The 24080-nt window shown below is 42.0% G+C and overlaps 1 protein-coding gene across 1 annotated transcript in view; it reads right to left on the reverse strand.

Annotated features, from left to right (window-relative positions):
• aldh7a1 (aldehyde dehydrogenase 7 family, member A1) overlaps positions 1 to 23108 on the reverse strand; it is a 61954-nt gene extending 38846 nt beyond the window's left edge. Inside the window, exons 1-4 of the mRNA XM_078566966.1 lie at positions 22907 to 23108; positions 15883 to 15936; positions 15694 to 15759; positions 6201 to 6281 (exon numbers count right to left, since the gene is read on the reverse strand). Of these exons, the coding sequence (XP_078423092.1) occupies positions 6201 to 6281; positions 15694 to 15759; positions 15883 to 15936; positions 22907 to 23095 (390 nt within the window). The 5' untranslated portion in view covers positions 23096 to 23108. The remainder of the gene's footprint in view (positions 1 to 6200; positions 6282 to 15693; positions 15760 to 15882; positions 15937 to 22906) is intronic.
• Between the last annotated feature and the right edge of the window lie 972 nt (positions 23109 to 24080).

Genomic DNA, 24080 nt, shown 5'->3' on the forward strand with positions numbered 1-24080 from the left:
GTGAGTGGAGGTAGAAATTCTTAGTGGATCCATGGGAAAATAAATAACCAGTGATCATTTGTATTACCTGGCAGATGGCAGGCTCAGCATTCCACATCACACTTCGAAAGAAACACTATAGGAATACACAATACTGGAACAAGCATGTCTATAATCCCTTTGCTAACATCTACATAAACTCAAGTGAGAATTTATTGAACACCAGAAGTCTTTTCATTGACCCCCTGTATGAATTAGGTATTCATTTAACAGGAATTAGATTTGTAGCCTTAAAAAGTACACGTCTATACAGTTTGCACAGAATAATGTTCCTGACTTATGAAACACATCGCCTGATTTACCGTGAGCAGTGTAATGAGAGACTTTGTAACCTCTAGATAAATATTTTGCATCTAGTTTATATATGACAAAATTTCACATTCTATTACAGATTCAATCTCAAAAAAACCCAAGGCATTTACAAACAATAAAACTAACAAAAGTAAGTTTCCAATCTGTTTGACCAGAGAATCCAATCCAACTGGCTTATCGGCTTTTAATTACCTTGAAAACTGTCTTTGCCCCTGCCGCAAATTCTATTCCGTAGCCACTGATTCCATGCTTCTCCCTGCACCGTCTCAGGCTGAACCAAACTATTCACAACCTTGGCATCCTATTTGGCCCTGAGCTGTCCTCCAACCCTGCATCCTCCCCTTCCTCAAGACCATCTTCTTCCCCTTCAGCCACATCTCTCGTCTCCACCCCTGCCTCAGTCCATCTTCTGTTGAAGCCCTCATGCTGGTTTGAGTCATCTCCAGACTAGATTATTCAGGTTCTTCTGGCTGAGCTCCCATCTTCCGTAAACTGAAGCCCATCCAAACCATTCTGGCCATATCTGAACTTGCACAAAGTAACTTTCACCTATCATCCATGTTAGTTGACCTGCATTCATTCCCAGTCAATCTACATCTCAAATTTAAAATTCTCACCCTTGTACTCAAATTTCTTGACAGCCTTACCCCATCCTACCTATCACCTCCCTCCAGTCCTGTAACCCACCCAAAACTCTGCATTCCAATTCTGGCCTTTCATGCAGCCCTGACTTCCTTTACTTCAACTTTGGTGGCTATGATTAGGCCTAAAAAGCTCTGGAATTTCCTCAGATAACCTCTTCACCTCTCTCCTCCTCCTTTTAAGATAATCCTTCAAATCTCTCTGTTAATCAAGCTTTCAGTCACCTGTCCTCCTTTGATTCATGTCTTTTTGGCCTCCTTTGGTTAATGTTATTTTGATTGATTATGATTCTCTGAATGATCTTGGAAAGTATTAATACAGAAAAGATGCTGTATAAATACAAATTGCTGAGAAGGCACAGTAATTACAATTTATGGCCTTAAAGGAATGCATCAGATTCACATCCTGAACTATAACAACAAAATGCTTTTGCCCTAATAAAAAAGTGCATACTCTGACTTACTGTGAGAAGCACCAAAGGGGAGAACCATAACTAGCTGTGGGGTTAAGCTTTATTTTCCCATAACTGAGTCTTTGCCACTGGATCCCTTACTAATAAAATTTCAAAAGTATGTTTCTCAGGCTTACAACAGGCCAAATAAAAATAAAACTGTTGCAGTAGCTTAGCAAGTTTATTTCCTGGAAAGTACAACTACATAGACAGGATAGGGCCCATTTTCAATCACCATCTACTGCTCTTTCAAGGCTCACTTATTAATAATGATCATGTGGACAAGGTATTTGTGGAGTCAGAACCCAGCAAGGAGTCAGCATTTTGAGCAGAGAAGCAATGAACAGAAAAATGAATTGAGACAAAAATCAAAACTGAATACTCTCCATCACAATACAAAACCAAAATACTGTGGATGCTGAAAATTTGAAATAAAAACAGAAAATGCTGAAAATTCTCAGCAAGTCTGACAGCATTTGTGTAGAGAGTAACAGAGTTAATGGGCAGCTTTTTCTGGTCGCACAGGGAGCGCTCAGCGCTTCCGAGCGGACATCACGCTGGGCGGGCCTTAGTTGGCCCACCCATGTAAAAAGGCAGCGCACCAACGACTGGGAACCCACATGCCCGCGCCTGCTCCCACACAACCCCCCTGGCGGGGGGGAAAATACTGCCCAATGTTTCTTTAACTCAGTTTCTCTCTCCACAGTTTGTGCCAGACCTGAGTATTTCCAAGATTTTTGACTTTTATTACTCTTAGTAAAAAACAGGGTAACCATCAATTGCAAGTAATTGAAGTTAGTGACCAATTTGAAACCTGTCATTAAACATGCAGCTTCTATTCAGGCAGTAAAGGTGAAAGTTATATATAACAAAGTTACATAATAGCAACTCTACAGTTGTGACATGGTCAGCGAGTCTAAAAGGTTCACCCTGACCTAAACAATTTACATACATAGTCCATAGTGTTGCTCAAGGGGAGTGACAGATTTGGAGAACGCTAATGATGTTTATTTGGTAATCTGCCTTATCATAGTAATTGTACCTACTTATAAACCTCACAGTCACAGGGTATTGCAATTGCTTGCAAATTTCAAGCTCCCTGCCAATGATTGGCTTTCTTTTAAAAAATGTTTGGCTTGCATCTACAATTTAGCAGCGTGGTGCTTGAAATAGACTGGTAAGATACATGTATTGTCTAGGGCACAGCTCAGCAGGGAAAACAGAAGTTATGCTGCTACAGAATGACAAATGAAAGCTGGCATGAGGCCCTAACTCCACTGCAAGGATTTAGAAACTTATTGAGAAATCAGCTCAGAAACAGTGATTGGCTCCTGGTAAAGTGTTTTCCTTCTCCACTGTCAATAGATAAATTTGTTCTTATCATATACACCAGTTCAGTAAATAAATTTCTACATGTAATATGGGTGAGCAGCTCTTCACCATTTCAACCCAACTCTTAAAGGTGATGGGTTTTATACAAAGGGCAAAGTCTTCATACAGAAAAATATGAAATTAATTTGTATTTTAGTAAAGCAACTAGAATTTCCAGAGAGTCTCCTAATTTTTCAACTTAACTTCACCTGAAATCCTGGAGAAATGGTATTTCTCCAGGCCTTTTGCCATTTTACTGTTATACCAGAAGATACCAAATGGAAATTTTACCTAAGTGTCTCTAGTAATCGTTTGTGTTATTAAAAGGTTCTGCTTAACAAGCATGTTTAATTCTGGGAATTTTACTCAGAACCCCAACTTCAAATTTGAATATTGGTACAGCTGTTTCAGAACTTCTGATGTTTATATTTGTTTGCTAATCTGTTTGAGTTCAGAGCTAAACAAAGAAAAGTGTAGCATTCAGAATGTATTTCAAAATATTAAGATTAAACAATGCAGAATTTCAAATTACAAAATTTCATTTGCAAAACATGTAATATGCTGTATTTGCTAACCAGCACCACGCATATGGTAAACTGCATTTGTTTTAAAAGGAAGTGCATTTACTTTCATTGGGAAAAGCAGTGGGAAACCAGGGGATTGGGAAGCCTACAAAGACCAACAGAGGACAACTAAAAAAGAAATAAGGAGGGAGAAGATTAAATATGAGGGTAAACTAGCCAGTAATATAGAAGAAGATTGCAAGAGTTTTTTTAGATATATAAAGAGTAAGAGAGAGGCAAAAGTGGACATTGGGCCGCTGGAAAATGACGCTGGAGAAGTAGTAGTGGGGAACAAAGAAATGGCGGAGGAACTGAATAGGTACTTTGCATCAGTCTTCACAGTGGAAGACACGAGTAACATCCTCAAAGTTCAAGAGAGTCGGAGGGGGCAGAGGTGAGGATGGTGGCCATTACCAAGGAGAAGGTGCTAAGAAAACTGAAAGGTCTGAAGGTGGATAAATCACCTGGACCAGATGGATTACACCCCGGAGTTCCGAAGGAGATAGCTGAAGCGATAGTGGAGGCGTTAGTGGTGATCTTTCAGGAATCACTGGAGTCAGGGAGGGTCCCAGAGGACTGGAAAATTGCTAATGTAACCCACCTGTTTAAGAAGGGAGTAAGGCAAAAGACGGGAAATTACAGGCTGATTAGCCTGATCTCGGTCGTTGGTAAAATTTTACAGTCCATTATTAAGGATGAGATTTCAGAATACTTGGAAGTGCATGGTAAAATCGGGTAAAGTCAGCATGGGTTCATTAAGGGGAGGTCATGGGTAAAGTCAGCATGGGTTCATTAAGGGGAGGTCATACCTGACAAATCTGTTAGAATTCTGAGGAGGTAACGAGTAGGTTAGACAAAGGAGAGCCAATGGATGTTATCTACTTGGACTTCCAAAAGGCCTTTGACAAGGCGCCACACAGGAGGCTGCTCAGTAAGATAAGAGCCCATGATGTTAGAGGCAAGGTACTAGCATGGATAGAAGATTGGCTGTCTGGCAGGCGGCAGAGAGTGGGGATAAGGGGATCCTTCTCAGGATGGCGGCCGGTGACTAGTATTCCGCAGGGGTCAGTGTTGGGACCACAACTTTTCACTTTATACATTAATGATCTAGATGAAGGAACTGAGGGTATCCTGGCTAAGTTTGCAGATGATACAAAGAAAGGTGGAGGGACAGGTAGTACTGAGGAGGCGGGGAGGCTGCAGAAGGATTTGGACAGGTTAGGAGAATGGGCAAAGAAGTGGCAGATGGAATACAACGTGGGGAATTGTGAGGTCATGCACTTTGGTAGGAAGAATAGAGGCATAGACTATTTTCTAAATGGGGAGAGAATTCAGAAATCTGGAGTGCAAAGGGACTTGGGAGTCCTAGTCCAGGATTCTCTTAAGGTTAACTTGCAGGTTGAGTCGGTAGTGAGGAAGGCAAATGCAATGTTGGCATTTATTTCGAGAGGACTAGAATATAAAAGCAGGATGTGCTGCTGAGGCTTTATAAGACTCTGGTCAGACCACATTTAGGATATTGTGAGCAATTTTGGGCCCCGTATCTCAGGAAGGATGTGCTGGCCCTGGAGAGGGTCCAGAGGAGGTTCACGAGAACGATCCCAGGAATGAAAGGCTTAACATGAGGAACGTTTGAGGACTCTGGGTCTAAATTCGATGAAGTTTAGAAGGATGAGGGGGGGATCTGATTGAAACTTACAGAATACTGAAAGGCCTGAATAGAGTGGACGTGGGGAAGATGTTTCCATTAGTAGGAGAGACTAGGACCCGAGGGCACAGCCTCAGAGTAAAGGGAAGACTTTTTAGAACAGAGATGAGGAGAAACTTCTTTAGCCAGAGAGTGGTGAATCTATGGAATTCATTGCCACAGAAGGCTGTGGAGGCCAGGTAATTGAGTGTATTTAAGACCGAGATAGATAGGTTCTTGATTGGTAAAGGGATCAAAGGTTACGGGGAGAAGGCCTGAGAATGGGGTTGAGAAACTTATCAGCCATGATTGAATGGCGGAGCAGACTTGATGGGCCGAATGGCCTAATTTCTGCTCCTATGTCTTATGGTCTTATTGCTCCTAAAAATGCATTTTATTTTCAGTCATTTAACACAGGACTAGCAAACACATAGGGCTTAAAGAAAATCCTGGCATGCTTTATGAATTAGCTGCCTTGCTATCAAATAAAATTATAGACACAGTTGCATGCTGGGATTTCTAGCCTACTACTTCCGAATCTCCTCAGTTGGCAGACAGCAATGGACAGCTCAATGAACTAAAACCTTCGTCTCCACAGAGACACAGGCTGAATGCTATTAGGCACATTACAGACTGCTATTGTACATACAAGTTTACTTTACATTTTCTAGTTTTGTTTGTATCATTAATATGTGAAACCCAATTTCCTATAGTAATTCCTCAATTTAGTATAGAAACAAAGATGTCAGCTGAGAATTTTCTCAAAGCAATTGGAGCAATTCTATTGGTTCACCTCTTGCTTGGTGACTGATTAATTTGATTGGAAGTTTTGGTGAAATGTTGATAGTTTTATGTTTTGCTTGGTCCCTAGTGCTTAGAGTGATCTTACCTGTCTGTGTATAGTTTGCCACTGATTTAGGAATGCAGAATTTCAGGTATTTCGCAGAAATTAAGTTACATGGCGTGATGCCAAGAGTAAGACCAAACTGTGGCAGCAAAATATTTGCTAAATGCAAGGTTTTTGCACAAAATGACATAGCTACAATTGTATTATGTTTAATAAGGAAAATGACATACACAACCAATGGTTTCTCTAAACACCAGACATAAAAAATTTCTACCTAACAATACATACCAGGTTGCCCAGCACTTTAAGTTTCTTTCTCAAAGCATCTCCAATTTGTCTCACTATTTCTCCTCGTTTTGGTGCTGGAATCTGGACAAGATAGAAAAAATGTTTTTTTCATCATCTATCTTTTAGCCTTACATTTCAAATACTAAAGAGAGATCAGTTCACTGAATAACAAAGGTTTAAAGAGGTTGGTTAAAGACTGTAATGAAACAGTAGTTAAAACAAATATTCACTACAGGCAATAGAATACATGGAATTAGAAGGTTAGATTTCGTAGTCAGAATAACTTGAAATATCAACTTGGTTTCTGGCTATCTTTCCAAGTAGCAAAAGTGCTACTCCGAAATATATTTAAAGAAAATGTTTGAATACGGTTGTAAAATCCTTTTTTGGGCCCAAACAAATAAAGCAGATTACCCCTCACTGCCCCTACAACCTTTTATTGGTGATGTACTTAAAATGTTTCCACATCAAACAATGCTGCCCTGACACAATTAAATTTCTATTTGGAAATAGAGTTGGTTTCATCAGGAACTACAACTGCTGAAAACAAAAGTAGTGTTGCAATGATTTACAACACTATCCTTTATGTAGGGCCTTGTACCCAGATGAGCTATCTTGAGAAGATATCTATTACAAATATACTGGGTCATTTATTCTAGAACCCCCGTCTAAATCACAGCCTGAGGAGAAGTGACACCTTTCCTGCAATTACCTATGTAAAATCTTGGTCATCATAATCCAGTTCTTCATTACTATTAAATCATCATGAAATTGACAAACGCACTTAAAAAGTCATAGGTTGGGTGATAAGAGGTAGAATATTTTACATTAACACAATACACATACTTTGAAGTTAATGGTTAAATTAGAAACTATGACCAGCATTTTCACCACAACAGTGAGGCTCTCCGTTGTGGCGAAAATCCTGGGAATATCTGAAAATTCTAAGTCACGCCTCCCCAAATCTGACACTTCCCATCTTCATGGGGGTGGGACTCGAATGGGGCCTGAGGTTTGCACACGTAAGATTCGCGGAGGCAGCCGGCCATTTAAATCACCAGGTGCCTTCACCGACTTCTCACTTTTTCACCCTGACTGTGTGAATCCCGAAGTACACAGAGCAGACCAGGTCAGAGGAGGTCTGTTTTCTGTGCACTTGTTGTGGATAGCCAGAGTACTCCCTTGGGGAGGTGAGGTACCCCTATAAAGTTATATTGAAGTTTTCATTTAGTGCCACAGAATTGCCAGGAACTTAACTGCCACTGTCTTCTCATGACCCAAGTGAGAGGGAGGGTGAGGCTGCTGGTCTGCCAGGGCAATTTTACGTTGCCCCACTGACTCTTGCACCCAGGCGCAAGGAAGAAATTAGTGCTTCAGAAGTCTGCATAGTGCTTCGTCCGAGGAAGCATAGAGGATGGACATGGCACCCTCTCGAATAGAAGTAATAGAAGCCGGTCAAAGTGAGTAGCCCAAGCCCAGGAGGAGGGCAGCCCAAGGTCAGAAGGAAGAGGCAGCAGCATGAGCGCCAGGACAGAGGAAGAGGAGAGGGAGGACAACCAGTTTCTACCCTGTGGGGAGGGTGTACAACGCGAGCACATCATACCTCAACAAATCTAAAAACCAGTGCTAGAGAAGACCGAGTTTGAGCGGTAATGTTGTGATAGACATTTGTCGCATGAAACTTAGAATTTTCAGATATTTCCAGGAGTTTCGCCACAACGGAGAGCCTCACTGTGGTGGTGAAAATCCTGCTGCAACTGAAGCCACAATCCATCAACCCGCCCCATGCCCTGTCAGTGGCTGTGAAGGTAACTATCACACTGAACTTATATGTCTCAGGCTCTTTCCAGGGTTCAGTAGGAGACCTGGCTGGTAAATCCCAGTTAGCAGCACACAGATTCATTAAGGAAGTGACTAATGCCCTGTTTGCTCATGTGGGGGAGTACATCAGTTTCCCCTTGGATCTTGAGACTCAGACTCAGAGAGCCACAGCCTTTGCCCAAATTGCAGGTGTCCCTTAGGTGCAGGGCATCACTGGCTGCACTCGTATTGCAATAAAGACCCCAACTCAGCATGCTGACACCTTCATGAACCACAAGTCACTTCATTCCATCAATGTGGTCACAAACCACCTGCACAATGAGCTGTTTCTTCAAGTGTATGTAAGATTCCCAGGCAGCTGCCACGACTCCTTCATACTAAGGAATTTGCAACTCCCTAATCTGTTTCATCCACCCACACAGATCCGGGGATGGCTCCTAGGGGACAAGGGCTACCCTCTAACAACCTGGCTAATGACCCCCTTTAGGTGACCATAATTGGAGGCAGAGTGAAACTATAATAGCAGCCATTTCGTCACCAGCAGCATCATCATCGAGCAGGCCTTTGGCATTTTAAGGATGAGATTCCGATGCCTCGATCGCTCAGGTGGAGCTCTCCAACATGTCCCAGCAAGGGTTTCAAAAATAACTGTTGTATGCGGCATGCTGCGCAACATTGCGCAGTGGAGGGGCCTCCACCTAGATGGCACTAAGGCATGGGCAAAGCCCCAACCTCCGATGAGGAAGAGGAGGGGGCCCACGTACATTCAGGCCAAACTGAAATAGATGAGGATGATGAGCCCGCCAATGGCAGGTCAGCTAGGAGGGAAGAACATGCATCCAGGGCTGATACCATGCAAGGGAAGTTGGGGGGGTGGGGGGGGTGTCCTTACCCAAAACAGATTTTCATAAGGTCCTCCAAAATAACAACTGCCTTTAGACAGTCCCTGATGACATATCTCTACACAAAGATCCTTGTATCTTGACGCCAGTCTCTCAAGGGACTGCCCATCCCTAACAAGGGAGCAAAGCAACATTAAAGGGTTAGATTCTGTCACATTCAGACTGCAGCTACCCTCTCATCATAAACCTGGTCGTTAGCATCTTTCAAACACACATATGGTAATAAGTCCTTTACAACCTGGCTCCCCTCACGTGAGTGTCATTAACCATGAATGATGCACCCATGCCACCAAATCAACCATCATCAAGCCATGCCACAATGCAGATACCGACACAACCAAAATCCATCTTGCATCACTTGAGCAGATATGGCATTCCACACATGATGATTAGACAACTGTGCCATAACAGCTCACTGAAATAACTTGTGCTACATCCATTCCGGCAAATGGTCCTGGTTAAGAACTGGGCACCACATGCATCAATCCTGGCTTAAATATACCTCTGCAAACCGCACAAACCACATCCTGTGACACCAGAAATGACAATGCAGTCACTATAGCAACAACAGCAGTCAACCTATATTAACTGGGAAGTACATGGCTACTGAGCTGCGCTGTCCACACCCACTGCAGTGCGGATGAATGTCTAGCACCCAGCACTCATGCTTCAGAGGCACTTGCTGATCAGCATCTGGTCTTGGAGTGAGATCATTCAGCCTTCCTTAAAGGCACGCTTAAATAGAAACTGAAAGATACAAGGAGCAACTCAGTGGCTGAGCTTTTGACCTCTGGACTCTCCATGTGATGGAACAGAGAAGGAAGAGGATTTCATATGCCTCACCAATCAGCCAAATCAATGCTCCTGGTGAACCACATAGAGATGCAACTCAGCATGCTGTTCTCAATATTACTGCCAAGAAGCTACCTCACATGTTTATCATTCCTTTTGAGCCCCGTTGTACACACACATACACCCAGTCATGTAGAAGTGAATAGAAATATATTGGACAAGCATTAAAATGTGAAATATACAATGTGAACACAGTAACTGGCGAACCCATTAGTGCTCTAGGCAAGACAGTGCCCTACGCTCACGCCCACTCCCATGGAGTGTGTCCCCCCTTCCGTTGTCTCCGAGGAGATGGCGGCAGGCTGTTCACTTCTTTGTCGAAAGGGAAATGAGCAGCATGGTGGCCTGCCTCATTGCGCAAGCACCCATTGGGGACCTCCTTCAGACGGCAGTCTCTGCATGGGCAGCTGTGGTCACTGGCACATGTCGAGCAGATGAGGGCTCTGGCGGAGGGGCTGGGGAGGATGAGGGTACTAAGGAGCTCTCTGTACGTTCACCTTCCTCAGTGACCTGCACAGCCCTGCGCTGGCCTTCAGGTGGGGTTCGGTGGAGCTGGCTGCTGGTGCGCAGTTGTCCATTCCGGCAATCGGTGTGCCAACAGTGCAATCATCCTGTTAAGTATACGCAGTTCCTCATGCATTCTGTGGATGTCAGCACTCACACTCTTCAGCAGACTGATCCAGGTTACTGTTGGAGGCTCGTACCCTTTCCTGGCTGAGACGCTGCTCTTGCACCCACTGAGTGCTGCTGCATGTGTCTCTCCATGAGATTGGTCAATCTCTCATGGTCAGAGCTCATGCGGTTGAGCCCCAGGACAATGTGGAGCTCATGATGTCGATGGACTCCTCCATTTGCAGGCCAAGAATTCCCACTCCAGGGGACTCCACCAGGTGTCCACCCACCTGCTCCTGATTGTCTAAATACTGTCCCCCAAAAGCTGACTCCTGAGGCTCCACTTTACTGCCCACTGGAGCATCATCATGGCTTTTCACCCTCCTTCGAAGGGGACCGTGCACAGATATCTCCGAATCCGACACCTCCTCCTGTACTCTGATGTGGTGACTTGCACCCTCTGCTCATGATTCTAACCGCGCTACATCCCTCCGAAGGGCCTGTATCTGAGTTGGCGACAGGTGAGCTAGTATGCCTCCTTGGACTTCTCTGCCTCCTCCTGAGTCCCGGATATGGACCCGGAGGGAGAGCCAGCAGAGCTGGGGCCTGTGCGAGACACAAAATGAGATATTTAGGTGTAGCCCTTCTCATAGTGAAAGGGCACTCTGATGCACGCCACTGCCTTAACCATGCCTGCGCTGTCTGGATGACTCAGCCTCATCCTTACACTCCCTCTAATGCCAACATCCCATGGTGCTCAGCAAAGTGACAGCATGACCTCCATCATTACCACCATGTGCCAAGGCAATCTCAACTGCAACTGGAGATTCATCATCACCAACAGCCAGCAGCTCCGGCATCTTATCTGCAGCATGCAGATGTTACCTTCCCTTGGGCCTCTGTGTCCATGAGCCAAGCTACTGGCCTTGCCAGAACGCAAAACGTTACTGAACATTTTGTGGCACTGGATGCACAATCTTCTATGGTCACTGGTGGTGCTCACTACCACTGCAGTCAGAACCCATGCCTTCTTGCTCATGGCTGGTGGCATTCGATGGCCAGCTGGGTAAATGGTGTCCCTTCACCTTTGTATCTCATCTACCAGGACGTCCAGGTCCTGGTCAGAAAAGCTTGGGGCAGCTGGCTCCATCTCTTCAGATGCGCCTGATCTATGTGACATTCTATGAACTAATAATTAATGAGAATATAAGATGAGAAGGGTCATGAGAAAATCAGAATACATTGCTATAATTCACTTGTGTGTGCATACATGCAATAACCTTTCACATCATCTCATCTAGTAATACTCTTAACGGTGTGGTTGAGAGAAGGGCTCTGGAAATACATCTCCTCCAAGGCTCTGGATGTGCTGCATTCACCAGGACTAACTACTCCGAGGGGATGCTTTTTATGTGCGCCTGAGTCACCCAACCCGCGCTGGGCCTGCTTCCGAACCCTCTCCACTTCTGTGGTCGCTCAAACCAACTCCAATTTCAGCCACCAGCCCCCACCTCCCAGACCAAATATCTGACCTGTGAACTGACATTTTTAAAGTCAGGTTTGCGGAGCCGGAAAATCTCCCATCTCTACGCACCCGACACGGGGACAAAAATCTGAGCCTATTTTTGGCAGTTGTTTTTCCGGGGTTGAATATTTCTGACCAGTCTCTAGCTGCGCTCCGTGGAAATCAATGATGCCATGCAAATTCACTTCATTCACTCCAACCGTTCTCCCCATGAAGTAAAGATCAGGCACAAAGTAAAATATCCATATCTACAGTTGTATCGATACTTTGGTAATTCCACCCTTTCAGATTCTTTTCAGCAAAGATATTTACCTAAGGCAGATACTTATTAGTTCATGACAGACTTTTACAACGAGACATAAGCAGTTGTCATTTATAGAATTCAAACTCTAGCTCCAATTTGAAGTGCACTGTAGATCACAGCGTATACGTCAACCTTTGAAACCTCCAAAAATCCTTCCAAAAACGGGGGTCGACTTATACACCAAGTATAAAATGTGAATCACCAGTGTGGGTATGGGTGCTTGCCATATTGAAGCGTGAGAAAAAAAACACCCAGTAATTCATATTAACTTAATGTGGCACGGTTTATTGAATGAATTGTACAAAGATACCTTTAACCATAATCAAAGTGTTTTAAAACAATCAAATTCATTGTCTTCACATTCAATGCAAAGAATTCATCTTCGGCTATGGCATCATTGTAAGGATCCCACTCTGAATCAGCTGTGACACTTTCAGAATCATCCCTTCAGAACAAATCATCTCCTCTCCATCCATTGAATTGGTTAATCCGTATTTTTTGAATGATCTGATGACACGTGGTGCACTAATAGCATCCTACAACTTGATAACGAAGCCACACCAAACGGGAAAGCATGCATATTTCCACTCTTTTTGTGAAGGCGCACAACCAAAGGTTGAACTGCAGACATCAGACCCCTTGGTATAACTGCAATGTGCGTGTTACTTCTTTACAGCCACCTCTTGAGCTCATCAGTTATGTGGGAGCTGAACGTGTCCCATACTAATAAGCCGTATTCTTTATGTAGGCCATCGGATACCGGTTCCACACGTCACCGATCCACAACTTCATTCCATCGTCATCCATCCAACCATTGTCATGGGCATGCACAAAAACTCCTGCAGGGAACTTGACATTCGGCCTGGTTCTACGTCTGAAAGTTACCATGGGCTTTAATTTTGTTCCGTCAGCCATGCAGGCTAGTACCACCATGAATCTGGTCCTCTCTCCTGTTGTTTTCACTAGAGCTGTTTTTGAACCTTTCCAAGCCACACTTTGGCTGTTGGGCATCTAGAAATTTATGGGCATTTCATCCATGTTGCTGATGCAATTTAATGGGCACTCGTGTTTTTGTCATTGCCCGATGATGAATTACTGGAAACTGGTCATCTTTGCATCAAGGTCATTTGGTAATCTGAGTGATCTTGGTCTTCTGCTACATCACTTGAATGTTTTGTTCCATAAGGCAGCTACACCAACTAGCTGTCGGTCTGAAATCTTTGCTGGACTCAGGGTTTGATTTGGCCGACTTAAGAGCCAATTGCATTTCTGGTGACGATGTAACCATTCCTATGATTATCGAGGACCCATTCCAATACACATTTCTCAAGATAAGGCCAGTGGCTGGTCTCTGCTCTGATGGCGCATTTGGCCTTAGTCAGCTTCTTCAGGACAGATTTCTTCTTCTTCCATTCTCGCTCCAGTTTTTCACCAACACCGAATTCCCTCACTGCAGCACAGTTAGCAAACGTTACAACTTACAGCTTGAAAGCAGCTTTGTACTTCATTTTTATTGCTGGAAGACCCATTTCTGTTCACTTGCCATGCCATGCACACTCTGCTTTGTGAGAGCATTTCTTAAACTCCCATGTGTCTTGTTTATCCTGCTTTAACCCATGTGCTAACTTACAGTATAAGGTAAATAAAATTTGCATTTCTGGGGTGAAAAATTGAGGCCAATGACTAACGCGAATATAGCATTTCATAGCTGAAAAGGGGTCAACTTATACACCAAATATATGCAAAAGCATGATTTGTGGCACCACAAAATATGGGGTTATCTTATATGTGGATTGACTTATACACCACGATCTGCAATAAGGGTTTTGTCAATAGGCTTGGGTGTTCAGTGTTGTTTAGCATAACCTCGTCTGAGAGCAATAGCAACTTTAGCATTTAAGCAGCATAGAGCTAGCTGATTGAATCTTAAATACTTTAAGTGATTCATTTTTTAAAAGATTGAATAATTCATTGAAGTGTAAAACAGGAATAATAGACAAGCAATAGAATCATGATCAGCCAATTTTCTCCTGAAGGTATTATTTATCTGCATGGATTCTTCTAGTATTCAAACAAATGACCATACTTGTGCTTTCAGGTGAAATAGTTAAGTGTTTATGGACTGTTTAATTGTAGTGTCTAAGTCCAATTTTGTCCTCACTCAACTCACATTGCCCTGGGGTCTATCGTAGAACTGTTAATTGCTAACTAGTCGGACTAACCTGCCAACACTGTTAATTTAACATATTAAAGAAAACACAAAATGCAGAAATCAAATATAAGTCAGCTTTCCCAAAGTTTTAACTACTAAAGTAGCTGAGTCAACAGACCAGGAGGTCCAAAGTTCATTCTGCAACTTGTGTTGTGTTAGCTGATCTTATCCAGAGGTATCAGTGGAGATGCTACATTTGTGTACAGTAAACCCTGTGTGAAGGTGGGGAAATAAATATGCCAATCGAGCCTTAATGAAAATGGAAAAAAAATTACCCACTATTGGCAGAGTCTGGAAACAGGCTAGATTAGCATAAAGGCAGCTCAGTCTCTGGAACATCTCAGTAAGGAAGCTCAAAAAGCAGCCTGCAATCTACAATAAAAAGGCCTTTCAAGAGTAACTAGCGCTGAACAAACAACAGTATTTTGTATTCAAATATTGATTGTATCCAGCTCTCTTTATAAACAAACAAAGTTTATATATTTAGAGGAATTTTTACAACAATACAGAAATTGAGCTTTGTTATTTAAATAAATAACATCTAATGATCTAATCTCTAAAGTTTACCATTGTTAATTTTGGGCAGTTAACAAGTCAGAATGAATGCAACTTGCCTTTGTACTTGTAGTGAGCCATTCATGTAAAGAAAACCCCAATGTGCTTTAGGAGGAAAAAAAATAAATGACTGGCTATGGGGCTAATGTCAAGAGAGGTGTCTGATAAACTGATCTAAAATGTAAGTTTGAAGAAGGTGAAGAGATAGATAGACTGCTAGAGCAGTTTAAGGCAAGAGTTCTAGAAAGCAGGGCTGAGGTGACTGAAGGCTCTGCCAGTACATGGTGGAATGAAGAGTGGGGTTGCAAAGGAGACCAGAAATGTAAAGTCAAAAAGGGGGAAGTGGTTACAGAGATAGGGGAGAGTGAGACCACAGAGGGATTTGTAAAGAAAAGACAGGGATTTCAAATTCATTAAATTAAGAACAAGATGATATTCAAGAAGGGCCTAATTCAGAATAGAGTGGAGGCAGCAGAGTTTTGGTTGAATTGGAGGATGGAGCTTGAGATTCCATTGAGGAAGATGCTGCATATTTCGAAGCTGGAGGAGGCCCAACTAAGTTACTGGTCAATAATAATTCCCAGGATGTTGACAGTGAAAGCCTCTGGTACTAGTAATGTTATTGAAGGTCAGAAGAAGGAAGTCACAGGCACTATTTTCTACTCACGCCTATTAAATATTTTTTGGAAATAAAAGTTTAGGGCACTTACATCAGCCCAAATTTGCCATGCTTCTTTTGCTTTTTGTACCGTCTCTTCATAATCTCCCAAAGTGGCCTGCAATATAAAGTTAAAAAGTCAGAAACAAATTTATGTCACCAAGTCTGACAATGCATCTGAACACTATGACAATAATTTAATAGTATCAAGTTTCAAGTCTGAATATGAAAAACTAATCACCTGTCTTATTCTGGCTATTGGTTCATTGTTTGCAGGGCAGTAGGAGGTGACAACCTACAGATAAAGCAGAATGGAATTGGTCAGTCAATACAGTCTTTGATAATCAAATCATCTATTAGAGAACACCTTTAATGTAGTACATAATCACTCCTAGAAAATTCAGAGAGAAAGCGATGCCAAGAAATGATGCGAGTTAGGAAAGTGGTTTTGAGGAGGCTGTCAAAGGAGGTAGGAATACAGAAAGATTTAGGGAGAGTTTCAGACCAGATGGAGGAAGGATAAACAGTGAATGAATAGAAAATACACTTCTGCAACATCTTCCTCAATAGAATGTCAAGATCCATCCTTCAATTCATCCAAAACTCTGCTGCTTCCACTCTATTCTTAATTAGGCCGACTTGAGTATCATCTTGTTCCTAACTGATGAATTTGAAATCCCTGTGTTTTTTTTTAAAAACAACTCCCTTTGTGGTCTCACCTCACCCTACCTCTGTAACCCCCCCTCTTCCTCTTCGGCTTTAGGTTTCTGGTCTCTTTTGCAATCCCAGTCTTCACTCTATCGTATATGTCGATGGAGAGGGAGCGTACACAGCAGGCCTGCTGTACCTGCATGCTAATTTCCTGTGTTCCTTGTATGAGTACATCCAAGTCTCTCTGAATATCAATATTTAGAAGTTTCATTCCAGCAAAATTGAATACATTATTCTCAGTCTCTTCATCTAAATCATTAATATAGATTGTAAACAGCTGATGTTCCAACACTGATCCTTGCAGCACTCCACATGTTACGACCTGCCAACTTGAAAATGCCACACTTATTCCTATTCTCTGCTTCCTATCCTTTAGCCAAACCTCAACCCATATTAATATATTAGCATCCAAATCCACGAGCCTTTATTTTGAATACGAATCTTTTATGTGGCACCTTAGTGAATGCTTTTTGGAAATCCAAGTTTACTACATCTACTGGTTCCCCTTTATCTACACTCATCCTCAAAAAACTCTAACAAATTTGTCAAAGTTTCATAAAACCATATTGACGCCATCTGACCATACAACTATTTTTTTTTAAGTGCACTGTGAAGACTTAATAACTGATTTCAGCATTTTTCAGATGACTGACATGAGGCTAACAGCATTATACTTGTTAAGTTCTAATCCACTCGGACCGTTCTTAGCTCCAGAGAACGATAACCAGTGCATCCACTATCTCTGAAGCTGCTTTTTTTTTTACAACCCTAGGCCATTAGGTCCTAGAGATCTGCCAGTTTTAGTCCTTTAAGCTTCTCTAATACTTTTTCTCCAAAAGTAATTAACATTAAATTCCTCATTCTTGTTAGCTGCTTGGTTACCCTATATTTCTGGTATAGAATTTGTGTCTTACACTGTGACAACAGGCACAGCAGATTTGGTCAACATACCACATCCTCATTCTCCATGATAATGTCTGCCTCTACGGGACCAATGTTTGCTTAAGCTATTCTCCTCCTTTTTATATACTTGTAAAAGCCTAGGCAAGGAGAAGGGAGCACAGAATGGCCATTTAAATGTTTTTGCCAGTCCATAATTTAATTATTTTTCAACTCTAATTAAAATTCTTATCAATAGTGGGGCTCAGACAGTACCTGGGTTAAATTGAGAAACAATCTGGGATATATTGTCATACTAGAATTACAGGTAACCAACCTGTGGGAAAGAAATTGAGAGTGAGATTTATAGGTAATATTGAGAGGTTGGCAGAAATAGTGTTGTAATAATGGAAGACCTTAACTATTGTAAGGCAGACATGGACAAAAGTTATCGATCAATACAAGAGTGTGTGTAAATTGCACTCAAGATGGTTCCCTTCATCACTTTATTACGTGACCACAGAATCTGGACATACCTTTGAATTTTGAATACAAAGTAGTACAATCAAATGTCTTGAAAGCGGAGACCGCTTTGTAAATAGTGCCATTACTTACAAGTTCACACTGAAAATCATTCACTTTGTACAATTTTTGGAAACAGGGTTTGAGGATGACAAACATTACAACCCTGCTCAAGAAAGGGGGATGGGATGTTAGGAAATTATAGAACAGTTCATCTTAAATCACTTGTGAGGAAACTTCCAAAGTTCTTATTAACAGATTTAATTAGTGAACGTTTGGAGAGGCAAGAGCTAACCAGGGGCAGTAACAAAGATTTGTAAAAGGCAAGTGGTGCCCAAATAACTTAATTGATTTTTATTTCAGGAAATCAACTGTATGCATAGAGAGAATGTGATGGATGCTATATGTATGGATTTTAAGAGGCATTTGTTGAATTGCCACAAAGAAACCTATGACAAATATTAAGGGATGTGGTATAGTAGGGAATGTAGCTACATGGATAGACAACAGAAAACAAAGAATAGACATAAATGTACGTTTATCAGATTGGATGGATCTGAATAGTGAACTGCAGCAGTTCAAGGCAGCAGCTTACTACCACCTTCTCAAGCGCAATTAGGGATGGGCAATAAATGCTGGCCCAGCCAGCGATGCCCACACCCCATGAATGAATAAGTTTTTAAAAATGGTGCATCACAGGCAACACAGACTGGAACCTGCTTTGTTCTTCATTTACATACATAATTAATGTGGACATACATACAAAAGGAATTATACATAAATTCACTGAAGCAAGATTAGGAGGCACAGTTGCACACTACAAGGGACTGAAGGAGGCCACAGATTAACTGGGTTCGCAGAGAGGTGGCAGTTACTAAGAACCACGAAGGGTCGTATTTCGGAAAACAAGAGTAGTGAAAAATATACCCGAGGTGGTAAGATCCTCAGAGTGGAGGATGTGAGAAAATTAGATGTACAGAGAGACAAGAAATTTGAACTCTCAGTTATTAACCAGAAAAAAATTATGCAAGAAAATTTCACATTTTAAGCAAAAGAACTTTACTGTACAAGAGTTAAACAAGAGCAAGTACTGCTAACTTAACACTATAACTTGTAAACATTTAATATTTAACCCAAAAATCTCAACATATCCCTTTCCACTTTTATTTCCACCCAAGAATTCCTCTATACTTTACAGGATTTTGTGGACTCCTTCATTTTTCCCAGGACCAAATGAAGGTGTGCCACAGTTCTCAAAAATTGATTTTGATTCTCCTCAATGTTTCTATTCTCCAAGGTCTGAGATTTCTTGGAGTCATTCCACTAGCATCTGCTACTGGCTTGCAGCTCCTGACCGATTCTCTCTCTTTGCATGTCTCAAAGCTACTTCCAGGCTGACTTAAACTGTTTTTCTGTGAGAAATCACACAGATAAAAACTCCAAACCTCCCCGCAATCTGTCCCCATGGCAACATGGCATACACTGGATGCCCCAGGCAGAGATTCTAACTAATGGACTTTACCTTAAAACATCCCTTTGAATCTGGGGCCCACTTGAATAATTCCTCTCTCTAATGGAGACAACTGCAATCTTACCAGACTCACTGGCTCCATTACAAAACTGAGAGAGAACCACCTGTTGCTTGTTTTCACATCTCTAACTCTAACCCCTTTAAGTAAACAAGGACCATCCTTTGAATTATAATTATCTTAGCCCACGTTTTTCCATTTATCTTACATTTACAAAATCAATTCCCAAAATGAAAAGTTATGCGCCTAAAACATATCATAAAATTAGACATTCACAACAATATTGGTAGAAAGAGGCTGTTCAAATCATATCCGCACCAGCTGTTTGCTAGAGAAATCCAAAATAATTTAAAGTGCCCTGCTCTCCCTCTCTCTACAAAGGGGTGTATCTTCAAATATTTATCCAAATGTTCCCTTAAAAGATGCAATGGTCTCTGCCTCAATCAGTCTCTGTGGGATAACATGGTATCTGCCAAAAACACTGCCTAAATAAATTTCTCCTAATCTCTCTCCTCACTCTGTAGTAAGAACCTGAGGGGTCTTGACAAGGCAGATGAGGACAGGATGCTTTCTCTTGTGAAAGAATCTAGGACTAGGGGGTCACTGTTTAAAAAGGGTTGCCCATTTAGACAGAGATGAGGGGAATTTTTTTTCTCTCAGAGGGTAGAATCTTTAGAATTCCATTCCTCAAAAGACAGTGGAAGCAGAGTCTTTGAATATTTTAAAGGCAGTGGTAGATAGAATCTTGATAAACAAGGGGGTGAAAGGTTATTGGGGGTAGGTGAGAGGTTACAATCAGATCAGCCATGATCTTATTGAATGGCGGAGCAGGCTCGAGAGGCCAAGTGGCCTACTCCTGCTCCTAATTCGCATGTCGTAATAATTTTAAATCAATTGCATGCCATGACACTTATGCCCCGACCAGGGGAATCTCTTTTCCTATTAACTCTATCAAAGTCCTTTATAATTTTAAAAATATTAGTTTAAAAAAATCTTAGCCTTCCAGTGGAAATGATTCCACTCTCGAGTCTCAGCTATATTTCCCAACCTCAATATTATCCTGGTGATGCTAGCTGATGACCAGAACGTGAACTGGACTAGCCATATAAATACTGTGGCTGGAAGACCAGGCCAGCGGCTGGGAATTCTATGGAGAGTAACTCACCTCCTGTCTCCCCAAAGCTTGTCCACCATCTACAAGGCACAAGTCAAGAGTTTGTTGGAATATTCTCCACTTGCCTGGATGAGTGCAGCTCCAACAACACTCAAGAAGCTCAACAACATCCAAGACAAAGCAGTCCTTTTGATCAGCACCTCATCTACCACCTTCAACATTCAATCCCTCCACCACCAACACACAGTGGCAGTAGTGTGTACCATCTACAAGGTGCACTGCAGCAACCCGCCAAGGCTCCTTAGACAACAATTTCCAAACCCACAACTTCTACCACCTAGAAGGACAAGGGCAGCAGATGCATGGGAACACCACCACCTGCAAGTTCCCCTTCAAGCCACTCACCATCCTGACTTGGAAATAGATCACCATTCCTTCACTTTTGCTGCATCAAAATCCTAGAACTCCCACCCTAACAGCATTGTGGATGCACCTGCACCACATGAACTGTGGCATTCAAGAATGCGGCTCACCACGTACTTCTCAAGGGCAATTAAGGATTGGCAATAAAATGCTGGCCTAGCCAACAATGCCCACGTCCCATGAAAGAATAAAAGACTGCACACTTAAATGTGCTTTCTGATAATGCTGCAGCAAAAACACTGAATTGCATGTTCTGTATGTTCTAGTTATAAAACCTAAAGTGATGTTGACTTTTAAGTGGCTTTATTAAATGGCACTCATATTTTTAGGGAATGTAAATCCATTCCCTTCGGTGTCTTTCCATTGAATGTTTAATCTTTGCTTTTCCTTCCAATCATCACATTTATCCACATTAAAGTGCATCATTAAGCTATCTACCCAATCTACTATCCTATCTACAGCTCTTGGATCTTTTAAATTATTAACAGAATTATTTAACTCTTTAACCTTGAAGTCAATACAGATCAACATGAACAGAAGAGATGAATATGAGAGTTGGCATGGGACAGCTGACTTGCAAAGTCTCACTAACAACAATGATACCAAAGATCAGTTAATAGTTCTGAAGGCTAAGTCTGAAGCCATAACTTGGTTGTTCTGTCCACAGATACTGATTAATTGGCTGTGTTTTTCCAGCATTTTCTGTTTGTGACTCAGATGATTTATTCTGGATGTTACTTAAAGGAGGAATGTTGGCCTTGGGGAAAATGACCTCTTCTCCAACCTACAAACAGTAATACAAAAACAAAATATTGAGATGCTGAAAATCTGAAATAAAAACAGAAAGTGCTGGAAATACGCAGCAGGTTAGGCAGCATCTGCAGAGGGGGAAACAGCACTAACGTTTCAAGTCGATAATTGTCGATAATCTTTATCAGAATGATGAAAGGTCATCGATGAGAGAAAGGTTAATTGATTTTCTCTCTCCACAGATGCTGCCTAGCCAGAGTATTTCCAGCATTTTTTTTTATATTTCAGATTAGCACAGAATATGCTAAACAGCAATTCTACAGGTACATGATCTTAAGAGACCCCTGCTTTTGCAGTACTTGCTCATTTGGTTATGCTATAAGACCAAATCCTGTTGTGGAACTTTATGTTCTATGCTAGCAACTGAGCCAAACTGGCACAAACCTTTAAAAGTAAATCTGAAATAAAAACAGAAAATGCTGGAAAAACTCAGCAGGTCTGACAGCATCTGTGGAGAGAGAAACAGAGTTAACATTTCGAAGAGTCTGTATGACCCCTCTCCAGAGCTAAAGGAACAAGCAGTTATTGGAATTGGATCATATATTTGAAAACTCTAGATTAGGTAACTCTAGTGCACACATTAGGATTGGCTAATCTCCGGGGCTGTTTTGGAATCTTCAAGAATTAAAAATTGAATTTCCTAGGCATTACTGAAAGCAACACAGAAGAAAAATCTTGAGAGTACTTAAGAACCGCCATCTCCGTTTCTCTGAACCCTTTTGTTGTAAAAGCTAATTGAAGATAGGCAAAAGTTTTGGCTGGATAGAAGGGCACGTGATGAGACCTCTGGAAATACCTCCAGAATTGACAACCTGACCAGGCACGACTGGCCCAAATAACCTCTTGCCTGCTGGAAGTTCTATAGCTCGAATCTCATGACTGAAACTCCACACAACCAGCTATATTAGCACAAACCGATGCTCCAGTTTACCTTACAACCCTCAAATGCAACAGCAACACTACACACTTTAATCTGCTCCAATGTAACAGCTTCTGGTACAAAAATTGCGTCAAAGGCTAATAATTGAAACGCTGAGTCTGCTGGGGGGAGGGGGAAGGAAGTTTAAAAAAAAGTCTCAGAATCGAAGTATCCAAAAAGGTTGCTCCCAAATCTACTTCGTAACAAAAGACGAATGATTTATTTTTAAATCCTGCTTGCATTAGTCAGTCACAGGCTCGCATAGGATAAATCAGTGGCAGCAAGTCCCAGCCTCTTCCTAATAATAGCCCCCGCTCGCTGCCTGGGTGTGCTCGGTGATAATCTGAGCTCAGCTCACCTCTCCTCTCCCACCCCAGCTCCCGTTGAAAACGCCGTGGTTGTCTTCCTTCAGTCCCAGCTCTTTAAGCCAGGCGTAACTGGGCTGCTGAATGAGAAGCGTGGACATGGCTGCAGACGGTCTCAAGCTGCAAAAATCCTTCCGTCCTCCCAGCAAAGGCCTCGCGAGGGAGAGCGTTACTCGCTGCATCCTATGACAGAGAAACGCAAGTCACCAAAAAAAAGCCCAGGGCAATTCCTGCAGCATTCTGTTAGCTATGATTGGCAGCAGTGAGTACAGCCCCCATTCTGGGAAAGACGCGCGCGATGTAAAGAGGAGGGACCACCTGCAGAACAGGCACGACTGGGATGACAAAACTTCCACTGGGAGAGAGTGACTACTTTACCCTGAAAATAGAACAGCAACACACTTACTGTGCAAAATGATGGGCAAACCAGTTGATATATTTCCCTTTGTTTCAAAATGTTCCCTAATACATTTATGCAGCTGCTTTAATGTTGCAAAACGTTCCAGGGTGCGTCACATGAGACAAAAAAATGACACTAAGCTGCATATAGAAGGTATTAGAGGAGGTGGCCAAAAGCTTGGTCAAAAAAAAAGTTTTTAAGGAGTGTGATAAAGGAAGAGGGAGAAAGATGAATAGGTTTGTGGAAGGAATTCCTGGGTTTAAGGAAATCAGGGATGTACAAAAGGTCAGAATTGAAGGAAGGTGAATTGTAGATGATGTTCTTTCTAATTTTTCTTCATTGTGTGCAGTCTGTTCATTGGACTTATTGGTCCCTTTATGAATTCTGCACAGTCGCAATTTAACATTTGCACAAATGTTAAAGATAACATTTGGTTGTGTGCAGCCTTTGATTCGCTACACAGTATGTTGTAGATTGCTGCTCGGCTGCGTGGCTATGCAATTTAGGATGAATATTGGTTATCAGGCTGGAGGAGGCTACAGAAAGAAGAGAGAATGTTATGCAGGGATTTGAGCACAAGGATGGTCATATTAAATTTGAGGCATTGCTGGACTGGAGGCCAATGAGTCAATGGGTGAACAGGACTTGGTACAAGTTAGGATACTGCCAACTAAGTTTGATGAAGTGAGGTTTACAAAGGGTGGAAGATGTAAGTCCAGCCAGGAAAGTATTGGAATAGTTGAGTGTGGTGGTAAGAAATTAGCTTT

The sequence above is a fragment of the Cetorhinus maximus genome, chromosome 2 (assembly GCF_964194155.1).
Source record: "Cetorhinus maximus chromosome 2, sCetMax3.hap1.1, whole genome shotgun sequence".
Lineage (NCBI taxonomy): Eukaryota > Metazoa > Chordata > Chondrichthyes > Lamniformes > Cetorhinidae > Cetorhinus > Cetorhinus maximus.